Below are 19,555 nucleotides of genomic sequence, written 5' to 3' on the forward strand. Positions count from 1 at the left end.
TATTGCTAGAAGAATGATACTTTACAAGCATCAATGCTAAGTATTTCCATTTCATCCTTCTGTAACATGTAAATACCAAATAAGTATTTTCAAATTGGAATACTTGTAGATGGTCTAATACTTACAGTAAGTGCCACTGATCCTAGCAAAAGTGCAACTGAATAAACCAATCCTTTGCTGTTTATTTTGACCTGTGGAAATCAGAAAAGACTTTTAAAATGCTGACCATATAACTGTGCTTTGGAGATAAAACATCAATTTGCTGATTTGAAGTCCACCTTCTGCTCTGAATAGTGCCTTACATATTTTAAACTATGCAAATCCGTAACAGATGTATCCTAATGAAGAACGGGAAGATTAAGGAATCAAACCGAATGTAAAGTAATCCCATCTCCATTAAAAGAGAAGTGAGCATTTATAATGGATTTTATGTAAAAAAATCCTCAGAAGAGAGAGATATGCTGTTATTCTGATTTTGGTGACAAAAATACTAAAGTACATGGAGACAGGTTTACTGGAAGTTGTGTAATAAGAAAATGATAGAGCCATGAACCATCCATGGGAATATTTTTCTACTACACAGTGTAATGTACTCCAGTTGACAAAATGGAAATTAATTGCAGCTTGTGGAAAAAGAATTGTTTCCTTAACTTTGGGTTCCTTGGCAAAGAAATAATACCTTATTCAGCAACTAATAACATGCTCAGCAGGTTGGGGTTTTCTTTAAATTTATTTTATTTGCATGCCTTCTTTCAAAGGTTCTAAAAAATAGAATAAAAGTGCAAATTAAAGATTTATACGTACAGTTGATCCATAATCGATTGCCATGGTTTGCAAACCCCATGGAACACCAAGTCCCACCAGAATGTCAAAGACATTGCTCCCTACTGTATTGGATACTGCCATGTCACCGAGGCCTGCGGAGGAAAAAAACTACAATAACTCTGATAAAATCAAAGCATATGGCCATTACTCTGTGTACTGGAGGAAACTAAAGGGGAATGATCTGCACTGATCCAATCCCCCTTGAACTGAGCATCTGAGGTAGGGAGACAATTTCCCTAACATCTGCATGACTTCTGAGAAAAACCTGCAAAAATTGCTCACTCCAACTACATCTTCCTTGTGTCTTGGAAAGCCTTTACAAGGTGTGTGGTATCCATTCAGCATGTGAGTTCAATGGCAAAGTCTTGTTCTAGGTAGTCTGCAGCCACAGGGAACCTGAAGATTACGTACTGGATTTAGTATGTGGATACATGACTTTTATCTCATATGAATGAAAAGAGATCCTGAAAATAACCAACCAGATGGTAGCCAAAGATATTAAGCACTTCTGTGGGGCTTAATCAGTGATAATTTCACTTCAAGAACAATAAAGTGCTACAGGAAAGGAAAAGAAAGGTGAATGATGGTGAAGTACCTAGGTATTATTCAAAATCTACTTCTAATGCTCACCACTGGCTGGCATCTCATTCTGCACCAGTGTCAATGGATGTTAGGAAGGCAAAATTCTTCTGTCTCTGCTAATTTCCCTTAGACCCAACTGGCCTAACTACTGAATCACTTATACAAAGTGAATACTGGATAGGAAGGAACTGGAAAGGAAGACAAAGTCTGACATAAATGGGATGTGACCCACAAATAGTTTCAGAGTAAACAGAGTGGAGACAGACACTACCATACCATAAATACATAATCTTCTAGCAGGAAGCTGCTGAAAGGTAATGCTTTGGATCCAAACTATGGTAGAGTCTCTCTATACCATCAGAGATCTGTCTGCATTCTGTCAGTGAACAACTCTCTTGAATTCAAGCAGTGCAAAGTCCCTGTACTGTCTAAAGGAGTTGAGCCACTTTTTGCCAAGCTGTTGCTTACCTTCACTTTCCTTGCAGTATTTTTGTCTAATACAACAAAAGTACTAAGCTAAAGAAGCAGTCTGTTAATTCAAAAATGTAACACGTTTTCCCTGTTCTTGCAAAAATATGTTCACTTTAATTAATACACATGCAAAATTAATTTAGTAGGAAAGTGGTTCCATAATAATTCTGAATACTTTTTAGTACTGCTTTTGTGAGAATATTCTGCACACAATAATACATTATGGAAAATTAAATACTTTAAATATGTAACACCTTTCAAGCAAGCAACATTTAATAGCACTACTTCTATCTCAAATTACAAAGGTGGGGCTTTTGAGCACTTAATTTATCACTGCAAAACCCTTGTTGTTTGCCCAATTATGTGTGCTGGAGATGTCATTATCTGATTTAAAAAAAAAAAAGGGCTATGGGAATTCAAACAGTGGAAAAGAATACAATTAAGTCCTTTTCTTATTCTACTGCTTTACAGAGGATCACAGTGTCAGCTTTAATGTTTTTCAACAGCAGGAAAGGATGTTGCTACCAGTATTTTTCAAGTAAAAAAGGAAACATCAAGAAACCTTATCAAAATTTAAAGATACATGAGAAAGCCTTTAACAATTTGAAATGGACAGCTGAGAAGAATGTAGCTGTCAGTAATCCAAAACTCTTTCCAGTGCAGCTATTCATATGTTCCAATGGGAAAGAGGTCTGCATTTGGATGAGAACTCTGCCTGGAGCAACATCACTTCTGCCAGATCCTCTTAAACTACTTCACTTCCTTGGGTTTGAGAGGTCTTCTAGAAATCAGTACAAGTTTTACATGGAGAAGTGCTGGTCAGTATATAGTCTTCAATGTAGTTTTTAACAGCTGATATTCTAGTTTTGTCTATGACTTTTGTCTTTTTACCCTGATTGATACATACCATGCATGGCATATCTGAGTATTTAATTACCTTCTAGAATGCTAGAATGCCCAGTCCCAATAGGACAGGGATTAATTTTTCAGTTCACACTAATTAGCAAAGTGTTTTGGCTTTTAATAAGGTGCTGAAACAGTAAAAATAAAATTAAAATAAAGTGATAAAATTGCATTGTATGCAGAGGAAGAAAATCACAAAGCATGTCTGTAAGATTGCAGTTATGCTTCAGCAGACACAGTACCTTGTCTTGCTACTATTAAGCTGGCCATGCAGTCTGGAACACTTGTTCCTGCAGCCAGGAAAGTAATGCCCATGATCACATCTGGTATCCCAAGGGTGTATCCAATCACAGTCACCTGAACAAGGAGGAAGGTAGATTAACTCATCATATTTGGAAAGTCTCCTCATTCCAATACAATTGTAGCATACTCTTAACTTTAATTTCTGGTGTGGACCCTAACAGGAATACACTCCGAATACTTATCCATTTCTGCAAATTAGGTACTTGTGGAAAAACCAGCCTAAAACCAACCCTGTGCAAAGGAAAAGGACTTTGGGTCTTATTATTCAACATTCTATGAACAAACAAAAACTCAATTTTCTGTTGTTCTAAAGTGACATACTGATGTTTTAAGGAGACATGATCTAATCTGTGGGCTTGGGGTTTGGGTTTTTTTCCACAAATGGCAGGATTCTCACCGGTTCTATTCTCAAAAGGACTGCAACCAATATAATATTGTAATATAGTGGCAGAGATATAAAGAACTTATTATAACCCAACACATGAAAAAGAAACTTGTTTCTTGCATGACTTCTAATATAATCCCGAAGTGAGCATGTCTGGTTATATTGTCCCCTGATACTCCAAATGCAGATTTCAAAGTGCTTAGTGAATCACTGAAAATTGTAGCAGAGCTCTAGGAAAGGACAGGGAACTGTATTTAGCTGGAACATCCAAAGAGGGCTGAAAATACATCAAGAACAGGCAGCTAAAAAGGAAATAGGCTTGTGAGAGTGAGACGATTGAACCAGGGACAGGCAACTGCTTCCCTGCTGAGACTGCTAAGGATGGAAGTCTTCTAGACTATGTGTTGTTTTCTTGAAATAGTTTGCCAGTCTATCACATTAGGGAAATTGGACCCTTCACCAAATAAAAGGTGTATTTTAGGAACTCACTGACAAACCTTATCTTCAGGGGCAAGCAGAGATAGGAGAAATACAAGTGGGCATGATTTTCCTGCTGAGACTGGTAACAAGGTATTATGGTTCAGCTGCCTCTTAAAATACTATGTGTTGCAGGCTTAATGAGCAGCTCTCTCATTTGTGAAGGGAATATCTACGTATGGAACCAAGGTACAGAATATGACCTTCCAGAGGACATTTAATATGAAGTAAGTGTGTGGCTTTGGCTGGCATATGAATTTCTTATACACAGTCTGTGTTAAGAGGATTGTTTCACAACACAAAAATTATACAGAAAGTTGCAGATAGTATACAGAAAACACAATCTTGCATGAGAGGAAACATAAAGCTGTTTTCAAATGCCTGACAGGCATTTGAGGAAAGTAGAAATGCTCTCCAGTACCTTCCTGTACTGTATTGGCCCCTATACAGTAAAGGTGAAATTATTTCTGCAGAAATTCTAAAATTAAAATAATTATAGTATGAGCTTAAGAAGACTGCACCACAATTACATGCCTTTCTTTAACAAATGCACAGAAGATTTTTACATACTTTGAGATGCACATTTCACTCAGTACAAGTCCTGCTACATACACTTACCATCCACACCATGAAGTAGGAGAACAAGGCAATCCAGAGAGTGGACAAGATGAATGTCAGCATGAACCACTTCTCCCAGCGTGGTTTGCTGCAGTTTGGAATTGTGGTAAAGAGCACGAATATCAATGGCCACGTCAAAAGCCATTTAACTTTGTTCATTTTTCCATCTGCAGGACAAAGAAAGGAAATAAACAGTTTAGCTTTCTTGGGCTCAATCACACCTCTTTGAGCAGAGCAGATGATCCCAGAAGGATGTTTACAATTGTGCACGTCAGCTCATTTTCCAGTGCACTTTTCAACTATACTTGGCTTTGTCACCCTCAGCCAAGTTCTGCATGCACATCCAACATCTTATTGTTATGCCTGCCAAGGTCTATGAAAATCCATGGAAGAATTACAAGGATTTAAAATCACAGCTGATTTTAAAACCAAAATTAAGTCAGTTTTGGTGCTCTTTCAAATGTATTACAACTAATCCAGAATTTAAAAAAAAAACCCAGCAACAAAACCAAACAACCTTAGAGCCCACCCTCTCACCTCAATAGGAATACCAAAATCCAAGTGATGAAAATAACTTATACATTCTGTGCAGCAACACAAAACAGAAGCACAAGACTCTACCTATGAACAAGCTGATTTTTTTTTTTTTTCACATGCCTTATTGTTCTAACTTGGGCAGAATTTTAAATAAACTGATACTTATATAATCTAGATTTGTTAACTCCCTACATCTACCTACAGCACCAACTTGAGATAGTAAAAAAAAACTTCTGGAAAAGCAAACAAGGTAGTGACTTCCTTTGTACAGGTCTCCCAAATCAACTGGTGAGAAATGCCTGAGAACTGTCACCGCTGAAGACAGGTACACACCTTGTCATTTTTGAAAAATTTACAGTATTGCAAATGTAATCTCAATACATAAACCAGAATTATTTTATACCTGGGCAATAAGTAAATGGGATACTATTTATACAGCTCATGAGGTATCCTTCAAGTAGGATAACGAATTTGTCTATCAGGCTAAGTGAGAGTACCACAGCCAACATCATGGCCATTTGGCTTGGGCTTTCTTTACATTGTGTTAGAATTATGCTAGAATTAAGTAGGGGTTTCCATCATTACCTCATAATGCTATGCTTGAGATCCAGTAAAATATGCTATTTTGAATAAAAACAATTGATAACATTGAAGAAAATTATCAGGTACATCTTCCAGTGAAGTTATTTAGCTACATCATAAAGAACACTTAATAACCAGCTCCTATTAATTTCACCAGTAAATTTCTTTCAACAAAGACTTTGGGATTTAAGATTTGTTTAACAGGAATTTTGTTAGTGATTTTAATTAGACTGAACTCAGTCTTCTGTACCAATGTGTACCAGGATGCAATGAAATTTAGTATTAAACATTTAAAAACAAATAATGCTTTTATCATTTATGAGGCTACTTACTAGTCTAATTTAACTTGAAGGGTCCAAATGCAAGTCTTTATTCATTTACTTTTGTATATATTCTAGAATTAAATTTTCTTGCTTGAGTTACGAAACAGCATCTTAACTTGAGATTTCCTTGTGAATTCTGAGATGCCATCAACTCACCACAGATCTTAGACTAAGCTTTGCTCTTTATTCCCATTTATAGCTTGTGGCTGTGGAATTTCTAATGCGTAAAACTACTGAAGTCTCCCAGGGTCAATTCTAATTCTAGAATCTTACATGTCACTGAGGATCTATTACATATTTTACAGGAAAGACCTTCTTCCCTCTGGTTACATATATTGCTGCACAGATGTTTTTTAAAACAGTTATCTTTTATCTGTTCTGTCCAGGAAATGACACTTCTTGGCTCACTTCTCTCTTTAATTATTAACCAGGCTGTAAATATTCTACAAAATATCCTATGGTGATTTATACCTCCTTCAGCTTAATTTGTTACAGTTTGGATTATTTAAAAACTCCTGGATAGTTAATTTGTACTCTTTGTCTACTCAAGTTGCTAAGCTTGGTTCATAGTCCAGCAAGTCAGCGTGGCCTAGGCCAGTAATATCTGCAGCACATAATTCCAAATGCAGGGTCAGTGATGACGGACAGGAAAAATTATGGATTCAGTTCTGATCTGTGTGGGTGTAATCTGACTAACTTCAGCGCTGCTACACACAGCAGCTCCATTTCTCTTTTCAGTAACATAAATAAAAGAAACAGAATTGCCTGAAGAACAGATAGAGAATAAATGCACTTGGTCTCTGCTGGGGAATATGCATCTTGTCAGGGATCCTGTCTAGTACCCTGAATTACTCAAACAAATGCTTAACTGAGAAAGCATAGTGCCTTACCACTGGCATTGCTATTCTTGCTCATTTCCAGGAAAACCTAAGTACTAGTGGAGGAGGACTTGCCTTTCCATTATCTTTGCTGAGTTTGAATGGATGTGTGTCAGAACAGAATTCCTGGCTCTATTAGTGGTGATGCTTTACCCACACAATGTCTTGAGTTGAAACTGCTTTTTACAGCTAGAGGGTTTGTGGGAGTGACATGTGCTTTCATTACATGGCAACTAGGCTTGAGACTGGGGGGAACAGCTGCATGTAATTCTGGGGTTTTTGGGTTAACAGCAGAAGCTGAGTGGCCATTTGCAGTTAACCTGGAATAGTTCAGAACTGCCATGGCCAAAGCAGCTTACCTGACATATTCTACACTGGCTTCTCTCTTGTGTCAGGGTTTGCTAGCTTTTATAAACTTTTATAGAAAGCCTTAAGTATATCTGGCCTTGGTTTTGCCTCAGGCCTTTTCAGCTCCTGCTATGCTGGGTCATGGAACCTTTGTGGCACACAGTGCTGAAGAAGTCTACTCTTATGCTGTAACTTGTCAAGTTTTTAAGACTTTAAGTACATTCAGCAACAACCTCAATGAAGTGAGAGACTTTATTTCATCAGGAAACTGATGACTTTATTCATTTCACCTAGCTTAGATGAATGCACAATCAATAAACAGCTTGAAGACAGAAATTACTTTTTTCTTTTGCTGTTCTGTTGTTTTGGCTTCGACCACCCACTCTAAAATAATCATTAAAAAGATTTAATGATAAAGATGTTAAAGTGAAGTATGCTTGTAGCTTACAAAAAATTGTTTTACAGCTGTTGAGTAGCTGCCTAGTACATCTGCAAGGAAGAAAATGATCATTCCTATTAAGGCCATTATTCAATACACAGCAGTTCTGTCCCATGACAAGACCTCAGAGCAGTTGCTTTAACAGTGGTACCACCCACTTCTCTAAGCCCTGGGTCTAAAGGCTCCTGCAGCAACCCACATAATTGAGGAAAAGGTGTATTTTGCACCCCCCACAACGATAATGAAAGAATATTGCTTTATTACAGAAAGCAACACTGGTCTATATTCTGTTCACATCAGTCTGCTGTAAAACAGGAAGATGAGGGTTTTTTTGCAAGAAGTTGTTTTCACTACTTTATACATCCAGTTTTTCTGTTTCCACAGATATTTGGAAGCCAAGCATGCCAAGTATTTCAGAGAGGTATCATTACAGAAAAGCTTGATTACAATGTTTCTGAAAATGAAATGGCAGCCCTGCAACAAAGAGCTCTTTGCTAATTTTCAATACATTCCTGGGCTAGTCATCTTTCCAGATGTTATGCTCACAATAATTACTTTCACATACAGATAGTGTTCTGGTGTACAAAGACAGCAACATACATCACAGCACTGAGAAGAAATGAATACTTCCTTAAGGCGCTAAAGAAATTACCTTTTACAGAAAAAAATACTGTACTATTTGCAACATTCACAGAGAGCTGAGAGGAGCTCAGTATAAAACTGTGAAACTACATTTGTGTTTACCTTTAGACCAGCAGTGTACTCTTGAAGTAAATGTACTGATTGACCCCACTTAGTGTTTTTTGGTTTGCAACTTACTCTATTTTAGCCTGCAACATGGAGCAGCCTTGTAATTACACTAGTAATATTCCTTTGGTATAAAGCTGAACCAGAGGCACAAAATTAAAAGTGCTCCAAATAACGATGGGTGTTTAGGCCATGGGACAAAGCCAGAGCTAGTCTGAAACAGAAGTTCCAAAGGCACATAGGGCAGACAGCCCCCATGTCCTAGTAAATAAGCTGCAGAGAAAACACTTTTTCAAGTTTAAACAGACTGGAATCTGTAAATACACCATCAGGAATCACATCTAAGTTATTGTAGTTAGTTGAACTTGATAGCTTTTCCATTTAGTTTTCCCTTTAAAAGCATGGCAGCCAAGCCAGATCTCAGCTCCCTGCATTAGTTACTTTATGCCTAAACCTTGCCAACTGAAGGAAGCATCTCCTTACACAAAGCAATGATTAGCTGACTGATCTAAAAAAATTGCAACATCCCCGAAAGGCATGAATCTTAGGGGCACACAGGATCGTCAGAACTGTATGTTTATGAATTCATATAAATCTCTTTCTTAAGGTAACTTGAAAACTGGGAAAGGTATTTCTAATTGAAATGAGAAAGGCTTCCTGAAGTTTACTATTGATTGCTATTTTTCCGGGGTTTTTTTTGTTGGTGGTAAACTTAGAGGAAAAAAAAGGCACATCCAGGCTTGCCTAAAAAGGTTATGGCTGCAAATTCTTGTCATGCTCCACTTAATAATTTTCAAACTTTTTTAATTCCCTTTTTATATTTTTAGATCTATCATTTTTCATTTGGGAAGGAGAAAACCCAACCAACCAACCAACCAACCAAAAACCCCAATCTGTGTCTTCTCCACTTCAAAATGATTTTCAAAACTCCTGTCCTCTTGGTTCTAATTAAGCTTTATATTTACAAAGATGTACTTACAGCCACATATTATCATCAAAATCAATTCAATCCTCAACCTGAAAATATGTAAAAGTAATGCACATACCTCTAAACTAGGAGCTTTGTAATAACCCACACAGCAAGTAATGCTGTTCATCAGAGTTCAGACTGATTGGAGAACTTCAATATATGTAAATTAGACAATCCGAAAACTTAATTTATTTCTGGTCATGTGCAGTATCCAAAAAACAACAAAAATACAAATTTTTGTCCCAAGTATGGGATTCAATATAGAAACAACTGAAACAGATATAACAAAATAGATTGTGAATTTTCCATCAGAATTAGTTTCCACAGAAAAATGTCTGTTGCAAAATAATAATAGTAAAAAAAGTTAGAAAATGGCTTTCAAATTGTGATTAGGAAAATTAACACAGCAGTTGACTCTCCACCTTCTTAGGAAATTCTTATTGATTTCAGCTCTGCAACTTCCCTTAGGAATTGTGGAGGCAAGAGACTCTCTGTATTATCACACCAAAAGAAGGCTATGCAGTGTGTAAAACAGTACCCAAAGAGGCTCAGTCTTTGTCAGCCTTCCAAATGGGCAGTAGACATAATAAAATATTTTTATTGCAATTCTCCTGCAACAGACCTTAGGAAAAAAAAATTTCCTTTGGAAAATACCAAGGTTTTACCTCTTATCCTCATCCAAAACAGACTATTTTTCAACCTACTGATACTCTTCTCGGAAGTTTCATTTTCCAGAATGCAAGTTCCAAATTCCAGACCATGAAATCTGTCCCAAACAACTCAGATTTCTATTTTCAGCCTGTGCCTTTACCACACTTCACATATTTGGATTTATGCCAATAATTTTCTCTTAAATACACATTTTTGGTACAGTGGAAACTGGTCTACAAAAAAGAATTTACTCCAGTACACAGAAACAAGCTTTATTCTCAGAGTTACAATAGGTTTACACAGGACAACATTCAACAAAATTAAGCTGTAACTGAATAGAGATATTCCCCATTATCTTGTTAGACTTGGATGGATTTTGGCCTGGTTAATTTTGTGTGTTTTAACCTTGTTGTCTAACAAAGAGCTACAGCATGCAGAGTGTTCAAGTGAGATATGCTGGGTTTGCCTTGTCCACTGTGTTTCCAATAAAAGAAGACATTAGGCAAAGCTAGTTGGAGTCAGGTTCAAAGTATGTAAAAGGCTCTTCACAAAATCATGAAACTCCTTCCCAAAGGATGATGTGGCTGTTAAATGTTTGTAAAGATTCAATGACAATAAGACAGGTTAATGAAGAAGAAACACACGAAGAAATTTTAAATCAAAGTTTTACACCCAGTCCAGGAAATTCCTTGAGGTGAAAACAGCTGAACAACAATGTTCAAGTTGTCCCATCTTATTCTTTCCCAGGCTTCTTCATAAAATCACAGCTGGAGTCAGAATATTGAGACAAACACTTGTTTTGATGTAGTACAAACATTTTAAATGCTTTACGTAGATACTGTTAATTTTTTTTGCTTCTATCCTACATGTTATCTCTGTATTTTGGATCCAGACAAAAATGGATAGAATTGCTAATCTCCTTTATTGCCATCTCATTTTAGCTCTAGGAATTATTATTCCTGTTTTAGCTAACACCATCATGACTTATATAAAGCATTCATGCTCCAATCCTGTAAGAGAAGTAGCTCTTCATTCCCATGAAATTGTCAGGAGCTGAGATCACACAGTATTTTAAAGGGTGCTGAACATGTGAGAATGGAAAGGATTTAAGCATCCATTAAGAGCTGCACAGAAGTGCTTTCCTGAGTCTGGGCACTAAAAGACCACTGAGCTATGCAAGGGCTTTAACACCACATCTTGTTGTCAACATATGCCTGCCCAGTTCCGTCCTATTTTATTCTGGTCTGTGGGGTGTTTTTTTAAAGTTTAAGACCTGTTTTCAAACAACTGTAGAGTAACCAAACAGTAAAGCTTCAAATGAGCCTTTCTCTTGGAAGATAATCATCAGAGTGTAAAGGTTAGGTCTAGAAAGAAATTCCTCTTTTAAAGAGAATGTGTTTTTCCCACACAGAAACCAAAGGCAAAGGCTGTTTGAATGATATTGTATGCAGTTTCCATAAAAACTGTATATTGTCTCCTGTTTCAGGATGGGCCTGAACCACATCCACACCTGAGAATGAATCTCTCTGGATGTCTGACAAAGGGGATGTACACTGAAACAGTTTGAGACAGTTTTCATGTAACAACTTCATTCTCTATTTCTGCTTGCTAAAGTTCTACACTTACTGCTGAGCACTCCTGTTGACAGAGGATGAAAAAAGAACAAAATGGAAAACTTGAGATGGCAAATAATTACTGTGAATCACTCAGAGATGAAACTTTAAACTTCGCTTACATTTACTTCTCTTTCAGGAAAAAACCAAACTTCTCGCAAAAATATCTAGAATATGCAATTTGAAGAAAGAAAGTCAAATCCCAAACTAGGCTAAAAAATGTGACTACAAAACAGCAGGGAGAAAAGGAGTCGGGCCAATTCACAGCCATTGAAGTTGCAGCTCCTAAAATACTAGAGTGGATTTTTTTACTTAGGACACCGTAACCAGTCAAATTGGAAAGTCCTACTGAAAACTGAAATCCTATTCTTCATAGAACACTTTACAGTACTGAAAAAATACATGAACCTCTGATCTTTAGAAAATGTACGTGCCTTATTCCTGGACTGAAAATATATCAAAGAAAACCAGAGGGGATTCTGGGAAACTGTCGGCAAACTTCCTTTTCCCTGAAGCCAGTTTTAAATGTCAGGATTTTTTTAGGCTACTGATACTGCCACAGTACTTAAACAAAGCGTTGTGCTGGGTCCTCACATTTTCTCCAAACTTACTAAAGTGGTGCTTTTGAAAGCAAAATGAAGGAATTCTCACTCATATATTCTGAGTTGAGCAAGGAAAATCCAACCAATAGATAATCATCTCCAGACAACAGGAGAGACAAAACCTGAAGGGAATGATGAGGATTTTATACAATCACTTTACCACTTTTACACAACTCCTTCGAGGTCATGCTGAACTTTTGCTCCATTCAGTATGAACTGTATCATCAGTGGTTCTACTCTGGCCTGTTAAACCTCACTTTATCTTTAAAGACTTCCTCAAAAATGCAGAAAAACTGCATTTTAAGAAGACCGATGACATAACTAATAACTACCTCTTTAGTTCAAAGCATTTTGTCTATTGTGATGTCAGACACTTAGGAAGCTCTAATCTGAAACCGATGTTTAATTCACAAAAAAGCTGTCTGGGATGTATGAAGAAATGCATGATTGCACTACCCTAATCAAAACTTGTATTCAAAAACTTGTTAAAAACATCTCTGTTTAAAAATATTCTTTGCCAACACATGCAAGGGTGGTCAAGGTTTGGAACAAACTGCTCACAGAAGTAGTGGAATCTGTCTCTGAAGCATTCAAAAAAGTGCAGATGTGGTGCTTAGTAACATGGTTTAGTGGTGGACATGGCAGCGTTGGGTTAATGGCTGGACTCAAGCTCAAAGGTTTTTTGCAACCTTAATAACTCCAGGATTCTATGAATTTTAGATGGTTTGGGAAGACATTTTTCCTGTTTAGAAGTTGTTTAATAGTTTCTGTTATTGTTACTATTACTATTACTGCGGTTGTCATTAATGTGCTCATGTGCACAAGTATATTGCTGACTTGGATCCTGTTAGTGAAAAAAATACTTTTATTATATGGTGAACTATCTCATGGATGATCAGAAGCCTATCTAATGGGCCTATCTTCAGTGAATTAATTTGCTTCCATCCCTCACTCCAATAGGTAACTGCTGACTGCAAGAAGCTCCTGTGGGAGCCTAGTAACACACAAAAACATACACTATCATCTAGTCTTCACATAGGATGCTGCAATGTTTGTTCTACCACAAACTTCTCTTTTAAAATGGTAGTATCTGAAGCAATGGGATCTCTGAGAAATTAGATACCACATGGAAAATCCTTCTTTTTCCACTGCATGTGATATTTACCTATGCCAAGCAATATTTGTGTTAAGCAGTGACTATGTGACAGACTACATGTCTGTGAGGGCTGATCTAATCTCTGCTGTCTAATCTCCAAAGCATCTGGGCAAGAGTCAGCCTGCAATGTCCTAAGGGCACAAGCACAAGAGGTTGGTTATACATAGCCCTTCAGACCAAAGAATTTTAAAAAAAATTCAAAAGGTGAATACTATTGCATACAGCTGTTCTAACAATTTTAAACACTCTTTATCCCCCTAAATATTTTTCCCTTTTCATCCAAAAAGCCTCCCCTGCTAAAGTCACTAAATCAATTTATTATATATTTATACATCAAAGTGCCTCTGGCCTAGCAATTTCCAGCAGGTCATTATTAACTGCTGACTTCAAAATTACAAATAGTGCAGTGCTCATCAGGTCAGTCTGACATGGGTTTTAATATCAACTTTCCTTTCACCTCTGGCAAACCAGCACTTCTACCACGGTTGTCCACGATGACTGGAAAACACTTTCCTAAGATCTGCTTTTAGCCATCCAGCCTCCAACCCAGTTTTCCTGTCAGCAAATTCATCCTTCAGACAGTCAAACCAATCCCTTTCCTCCTCTCTCCCCGCATCTGTTGTCTTTCTTACAACCCACTGTTTGGCATTTAAATTATTTTCTCTTTCAGTACTATAAACACCTAGAAAGTAAACCTTACCTGGCACTGAAAATGGAGTTAGACTGTCCTGATCGTTTTCCTCCTCTTGGTTCCCCACAGGGATGTTTCCATTTTCAATATTCTCTTGTCTCCTGTTCTGAAGTACTTTGCTTGAGCCGTTGGCAGACTGGATTAACCGCTGACGCTGCAGTGTCAAAACAAAACTGTCATTGTACAGAACATATTTACTTGGTGAAACCTGAGTTTTGCTCTCTGTCCAGCCCCAGTCACACATGCCATGAAGTTTCTCCTCAAAGCCTTCCTTTCACTCAACAACAAACCTGTCAGTGGCCTACCTGTCTTCATCAGGCATCAGGCTTCACCAGGTTAACCATCCACTTCAAAATTACTGGCAAGAGTCTTTCAAGCCATGATGGAGAATGTTGTAGTATTTGCTCTTCCACACCATGTTTTAATCAATGTGGTTATTCCAAAGCACTTCTCACTCAACAGCTCCCAGTCAAACCAGCAATAGCACCATAATCAAGTGGTAACACTCAAGATATCTCTGCACAATTAGAGTTGGCCTATGAATGACTGTAGTCATTCAGTATCCAGGAACACTCCTCAGATCCAACTCTTCTCCTTCCTTCTCATCTCCATTCATTGAGGTAAACGTAAACTTCCTATTTTTAATCTCAAAAGCAAGACTAATCCCTGTTGCCCTTGTCCCAGTACATGAAGCTCATCATTGGTCCTACAGACATGTATAAGAATTGCTGCAGTTCCAATACCCAGTGCAACAATTACAGGGATAGGTTTTAAACATCAGTATATATACCCATTAATGCACTGGAGAATGATAGGTGTAACAGTAAGTTCTTACTTTTATAGAAAAAAATATTTTTAGTTCATAAGATGAGGTAGTAGAGGGTTGATAAGTGTTCTCTTTTCATGACAAACTTGCAAATTCCTAAGAAGTGCTCTGAAATGCCTTGAAAAATAAAGTAACTGCACAACATGCAAAAAAATTTCTGAAAGCAGCATTAACATACTACAGTGAAAAATAGAGAAAAATCCTATCTGAATACTCCACAAAACTTGTGAATCTATACGCGAGAATACGTAAGACCATAGATCCAAAATGCTCAAGTTTAGAGAATGTTTTTTGCAGATGTTGAAAAAGCAACTATCAGCTTTCTATCCAGGCAGCCATGAAGTATTTTTATCTGATCAATGAATTTACTTCAAAGATTACAGAGTCAACTGTTGCCATGTGCCCTGTCTGATCTTCCATTCTTAACCATAACACCTTCCATTATTTTGCTGTTACATTCGACTTTTGTTACAAATATCTTAATGGTACTTTCTTTTACTGTGGTATTCAAAAGGCTGGCTAAACACATGAACTGTGTTATGTTGAAATCTATTTACTTGTCAGGGTAAATACTTCTCATATTTGATATTGTGAGAGCAAATTATAAAATCCTGTCTTCACAGAACCCAAGGTTGGTAGGCCAAAGATTTCACCCTTAGTACTTCACACAAGTTCAGAACAGCCTCACTTGCCAAGTACTGCCACTTCAGCTGCAGGGGATGGAAAAAGCAATATACAGTCATGACAATGTATCAAGTAAGAGATAACTGAAACTGTCCAGGGAAAATTCCCCTCATGAAAATATTCTGGTCCATTTTTATTTTGGGCTGGTGACTACAGTGAATACTAAAGAGGTAGGTAAATCTCTGAAGTGTTCCTGAAGTATTGATAATTAAGAGCAGTTCTTAAGAATTTTGGTTGCCCTGTTCACCATCCTTTTTTAACCTGACCACTTTTGTAATAATCCAAACCAATTCTTCTGCTGCAAATAAAATCTAAATGTGCACATATGCATACGCACACACTAAAATAAACATCTTCTGTCAGGGAGGCAAGGTAGTCCCTCCTTTTTGACTGCCCTCCCATTAAAACAGGCAGCATCATCACCTGGGAATAAACCTTCAAATCTGCTCTCACTTAGCTGCTAGAGAAAGACATAGTTCTATCCCATCCATAGGAACATAGGTGAATCTGAATTCCAGAATCACTATGAGCACAGCTCCTTGGCCTCATGGTCCTTACTGTTTTCCTAATGAACATACCTCATTAATGATGAGTCGGCTTGCCATCCGCATTCTGGTACGTGGCCCAAATTTATTTGTAATCATAATCCGTAATCCAGCGTCAGAGAAGCGGTATTTGGGAGGACTGGAGCAGATGATCTCATCCACCATCACAACATTGTTTTTGCCATACTGCTGTATCCCTTTCACTAATGATCACAATGGACATAGTTAGCAGTGAAGTTGATCTTACCACATGTCCCATCATCCAGAGTCAGGTCTTTTTGGGCTCAGGCTGGGGTAATATTCATCTGAATGCTTGAATTTATGAGTTACTTTTCTTTAGTATTTCTACAGCCTGGTCAATCTCGTCATCAGTTGTGCGCTTTGTTTAGATCACATGCTGGAAAGGGATATCACTCTACTAAGGTAGCCACCAAGGCACTGTCAGGTGAGTGGGAGCAGTTTTTACCCAGCTGTTCATGCTGTAGTACCAGTTTTCTTTGCTTATGTCCCACTGGTGTTTTGTACCCTTTCTCTAAAAGCATTTGCACAGTGGCAGTGTAGGCAGCACTCCTGAAACCCCTAAAGCTATTCCACTGGATCAAGGTGCTGCACATCCAGAAGGCTCTAATGTTGTGCTCACTTCTGGAAATCTTCACTTTACCTTCACAGAATATTACCAGTATCTCTCACATGCAAAGATTTGAAATGATGAACAACAATTGTCAAGAACAAATCTATGCTGTAAGTAAGCCTTTGTGAATATAAAGGAGCCTATACCAAGGTTAAGATTAAAAAGTTAATGAAGTTCTACCATGTTAAGAACATGTAGAGATGAAATTTTATTGGGAATCAACACAAGTACAGGCAAGGACTTCAGGAGCTCACCAACAAACCAATATTATCCACAAATGCTACAGACTACACACAGCAAGCAGAGCAAGGCTCAGCAGACAGGAGACATACCCATGTGGTGTTAGAAAGCAGGGCAGGAAATATGCACAACTGTAATAAATATTAATTATTATATATAACAATATGTACAGAAAAAAAATCTTTGCTGCTTGTATTCTGCTTTGCTTAGCTTGGCCTTCCCCTCTCCCTCCCCTTTTGTGTTGTTACTTACATTAAGAAGAGGAGGAGAATTTAGGAGGCAGAAGTGAAAGATAATTAGTGCATGGTTCCAGTCAGGAAGCAAAGGAAGTCTAAGAAAACATTCAACTGAAACAATGGAATTAAAATGGACCTGTTCTGAACACACAGAAGCCTATATTGTAACTCTTTTGCATTGTTACAATGTTGAAATATTTTTGTTTTTCAGGAAGAAGACTGGATTCATGCATGCATCTGAAACACACCATGCAATAAAGGCTTTGCTGTCTCAAGCATCTTCTAACATATTTGCAATTGAAGAAATATATCCTCCTAGCAATTCAACAAGAAAAACCTAGCAAGCCTGTAAATCACCAACAAACATCTGCAAATTTTACCCTTCAGCATTTGAGTGTCTTGCCTTGTTTCAGTAAAATGTGTTCAGTGAGTACACCAGGGTCACCTGAAGTGTCATAAATAAAAGATCTCTGGTTTCATGAAAAGATGTGCCCTACTCAAAGAATCCACTCTGCAGTCTTGCTTGCAGCTTAGCATCTCTAATACAGAACAGAACTAGAAGTAATTTTACATTTGCTAAATGTAAAGGAGCAATTATCCTACTCCATCCCAACATCTAAATCAAATTAACCTCGATGAGCACCATGGCTGATGACACAAATATGGAGCACATCCATTCCAATGACTCCTGGAGTGCAGAAGCTTTTCTGTGAGGGAATATACAGCCAGACAAGTTTCCTTCCAGACAAGATTCGTGAGGAATCAGTCCTCACGGAATAGGACTCAGCATTTGCTTTAGTTAAAGAAAAAGAAATGTTTGACAGCAATGGTGGTAAGGCAAAAAGACCAGATATTAACAGTCTCATCAGATTACCTTTTCCCAAGTGACTTTCTTCAGAGAATTGTCCAAAATGCTTCATCTTACAGTGTCATGAAAAACATGGAGGCACTGAAGCTACTCTGGAACTGTTTCTTAGAGCTCCATGAAGAAATGAGCAAGCATTCAGCTTTGATAAAAGTACCATGATTTAAAACACAGCACTGATGTAGAATACCTCATGATACATATGTATGTAAGCATATGCAGCTATTTTGACTTACTGCAGCACATTGCTCTTATTATTTTCATTATTTTCAGTCTGACTCCCTATGCCTGTAAATATACACACTTTAGCCCCATATAGTATGGACTCCTCCTAAGAGCTGTTTTAAGAAATATGATATGGAGAAAATTATTGCACTTCTCCTTTGCAATAATCCTTTAAAAAATTTTACTGAGAACAGCTTTTCTTTCCAACAAACTTACTGCCCACCACCAAAGGCTCATCACCAACAACCCTGTGAAAATCAACAGAAAGCTTCTTGATGACTTTAGCTCTGATCAGGCCCTCAGAAACCACTTTTGTACAAATTTCTGGTTTCACACAGGGGTCGAACCATGCCACCTGGTGGAAATTTGGGTCACCATAATAAAAGTCAAGGGCAATACGCATTTGAACTTTGAAAACTGGAGCAGTATTCACAAAATACATCTTTACCTTTGTAAATGAAATGGAATTTTTCTTATGGTGAAAAGCCCTCCTTTTTCCTTCTGAAACTTGAGTGATGAAAGGTTTTATACTATATCACAGGAAGCTCTTGAAAGTACTAAAACTTACAAGCATAAAAGAGCTTTACACTGCGTGAACCCACCTTTTACCTGCACCCTGGGTAACAGACTATCCTTGGTAGAAACAAAGTTCCTCACCCAAAGCAACTGTTCCTTTATGGGAGGTAATCAGGCTTTCTTCCTGCGGAAAACCAGATTAAGGTCAGACCAACACCTTGGGGAAGCCAAGGGAGGTTTTTTGGTGGATCCTGAAAGCTGCTAACCAGTGGTTGAAGGCAAAGCAGAGGCCAGCTGTAGTTCTCTCCTTGCCACTAGCAGTGCTCCTTTCTGAAAGCTGCTGCTGGGGAAGCTGAAGCTCAGCTTGTGAAGCCAGCAAGTGTCAGCTCAGAGGGAGTCACTGATAGGTCATGGCATATTTTGAGAGAACAGGAGGGAGAAGCAAGAGGCAGCCATGTGACAGTTTTCTAGGACAGCATCTTGACACATAAAGCAGCTAGGCTAACACTGCCATCCTCCCTTCCCACTGCTCATTCCAAATCCTTAATTTCTTCTTCCTGCACTTTCTCATCCCGGGCATCTTTGCCTGTGACAGTATCTACACTCTTGCTCTTTCAACAATGGTCCCTCTAGTGCAGCATGCATTTGTGTAATGGGTGCTGGAGAAGGCAAAGGGAATCTGACTG

General features: G+C 37.9%; 1 protein-coding gene across 2 annotated transcripts in view; it reads right to left on the minus strand.

Annotated features, from left to right (window-relative positions):
- The window catches only part of SLC24A4 (solute carrier family 24 member 4), a 90,057-nt gene that overhangs the window by 7,782 nt on the left and 62,720 nt on the right, over window positions 1–19,555 (minus strand). For both annotated transcript variants that reach the window (XM_085061523.1, XM_085061522.1), the window contains exons 11-16: window positions 16,190–16,359; window positions 14,111–14,255; window positions 4,565–4,731; window positions 3,024–3,138; window positions 805–917; window positions 126–191 (exon numbers count right to left, since the gene is read on the minus strand). In XM_085061523.1, the coding sequence (XP_084917649.1) occupies window positions 126–191; window positions 805–917; window positions 3,024–3,138; window positions 4,565–4,731; window positions 14,111–14,255; window positions 16,190–16,359 (776 nt within the window). The remainder of the gene's footprint in view (window positions 1–125; window positions 192–804; window positions 918–3,023; window positions 3,139–4,564; window positions 4,732–14,110; window positions 14,256–16,189; window positions 16,360–19,555) is intronic.

The sequence above is a fragment of the Lichenostomus cassidix genome, chromosome 5, assembly GCF_008360975.1.
Source record: "Lichenostomus cassidix isolate B80296 chromosome 5, HeHo_3.0, whole genome shotgun sequence".
NCBI classification, from domain to species: Eukaryota; Metazoa; Chordata; class Aves; order Passeriformes; family Meliphagidae; genus Lichenostomus; species Lichenostomus cassidix.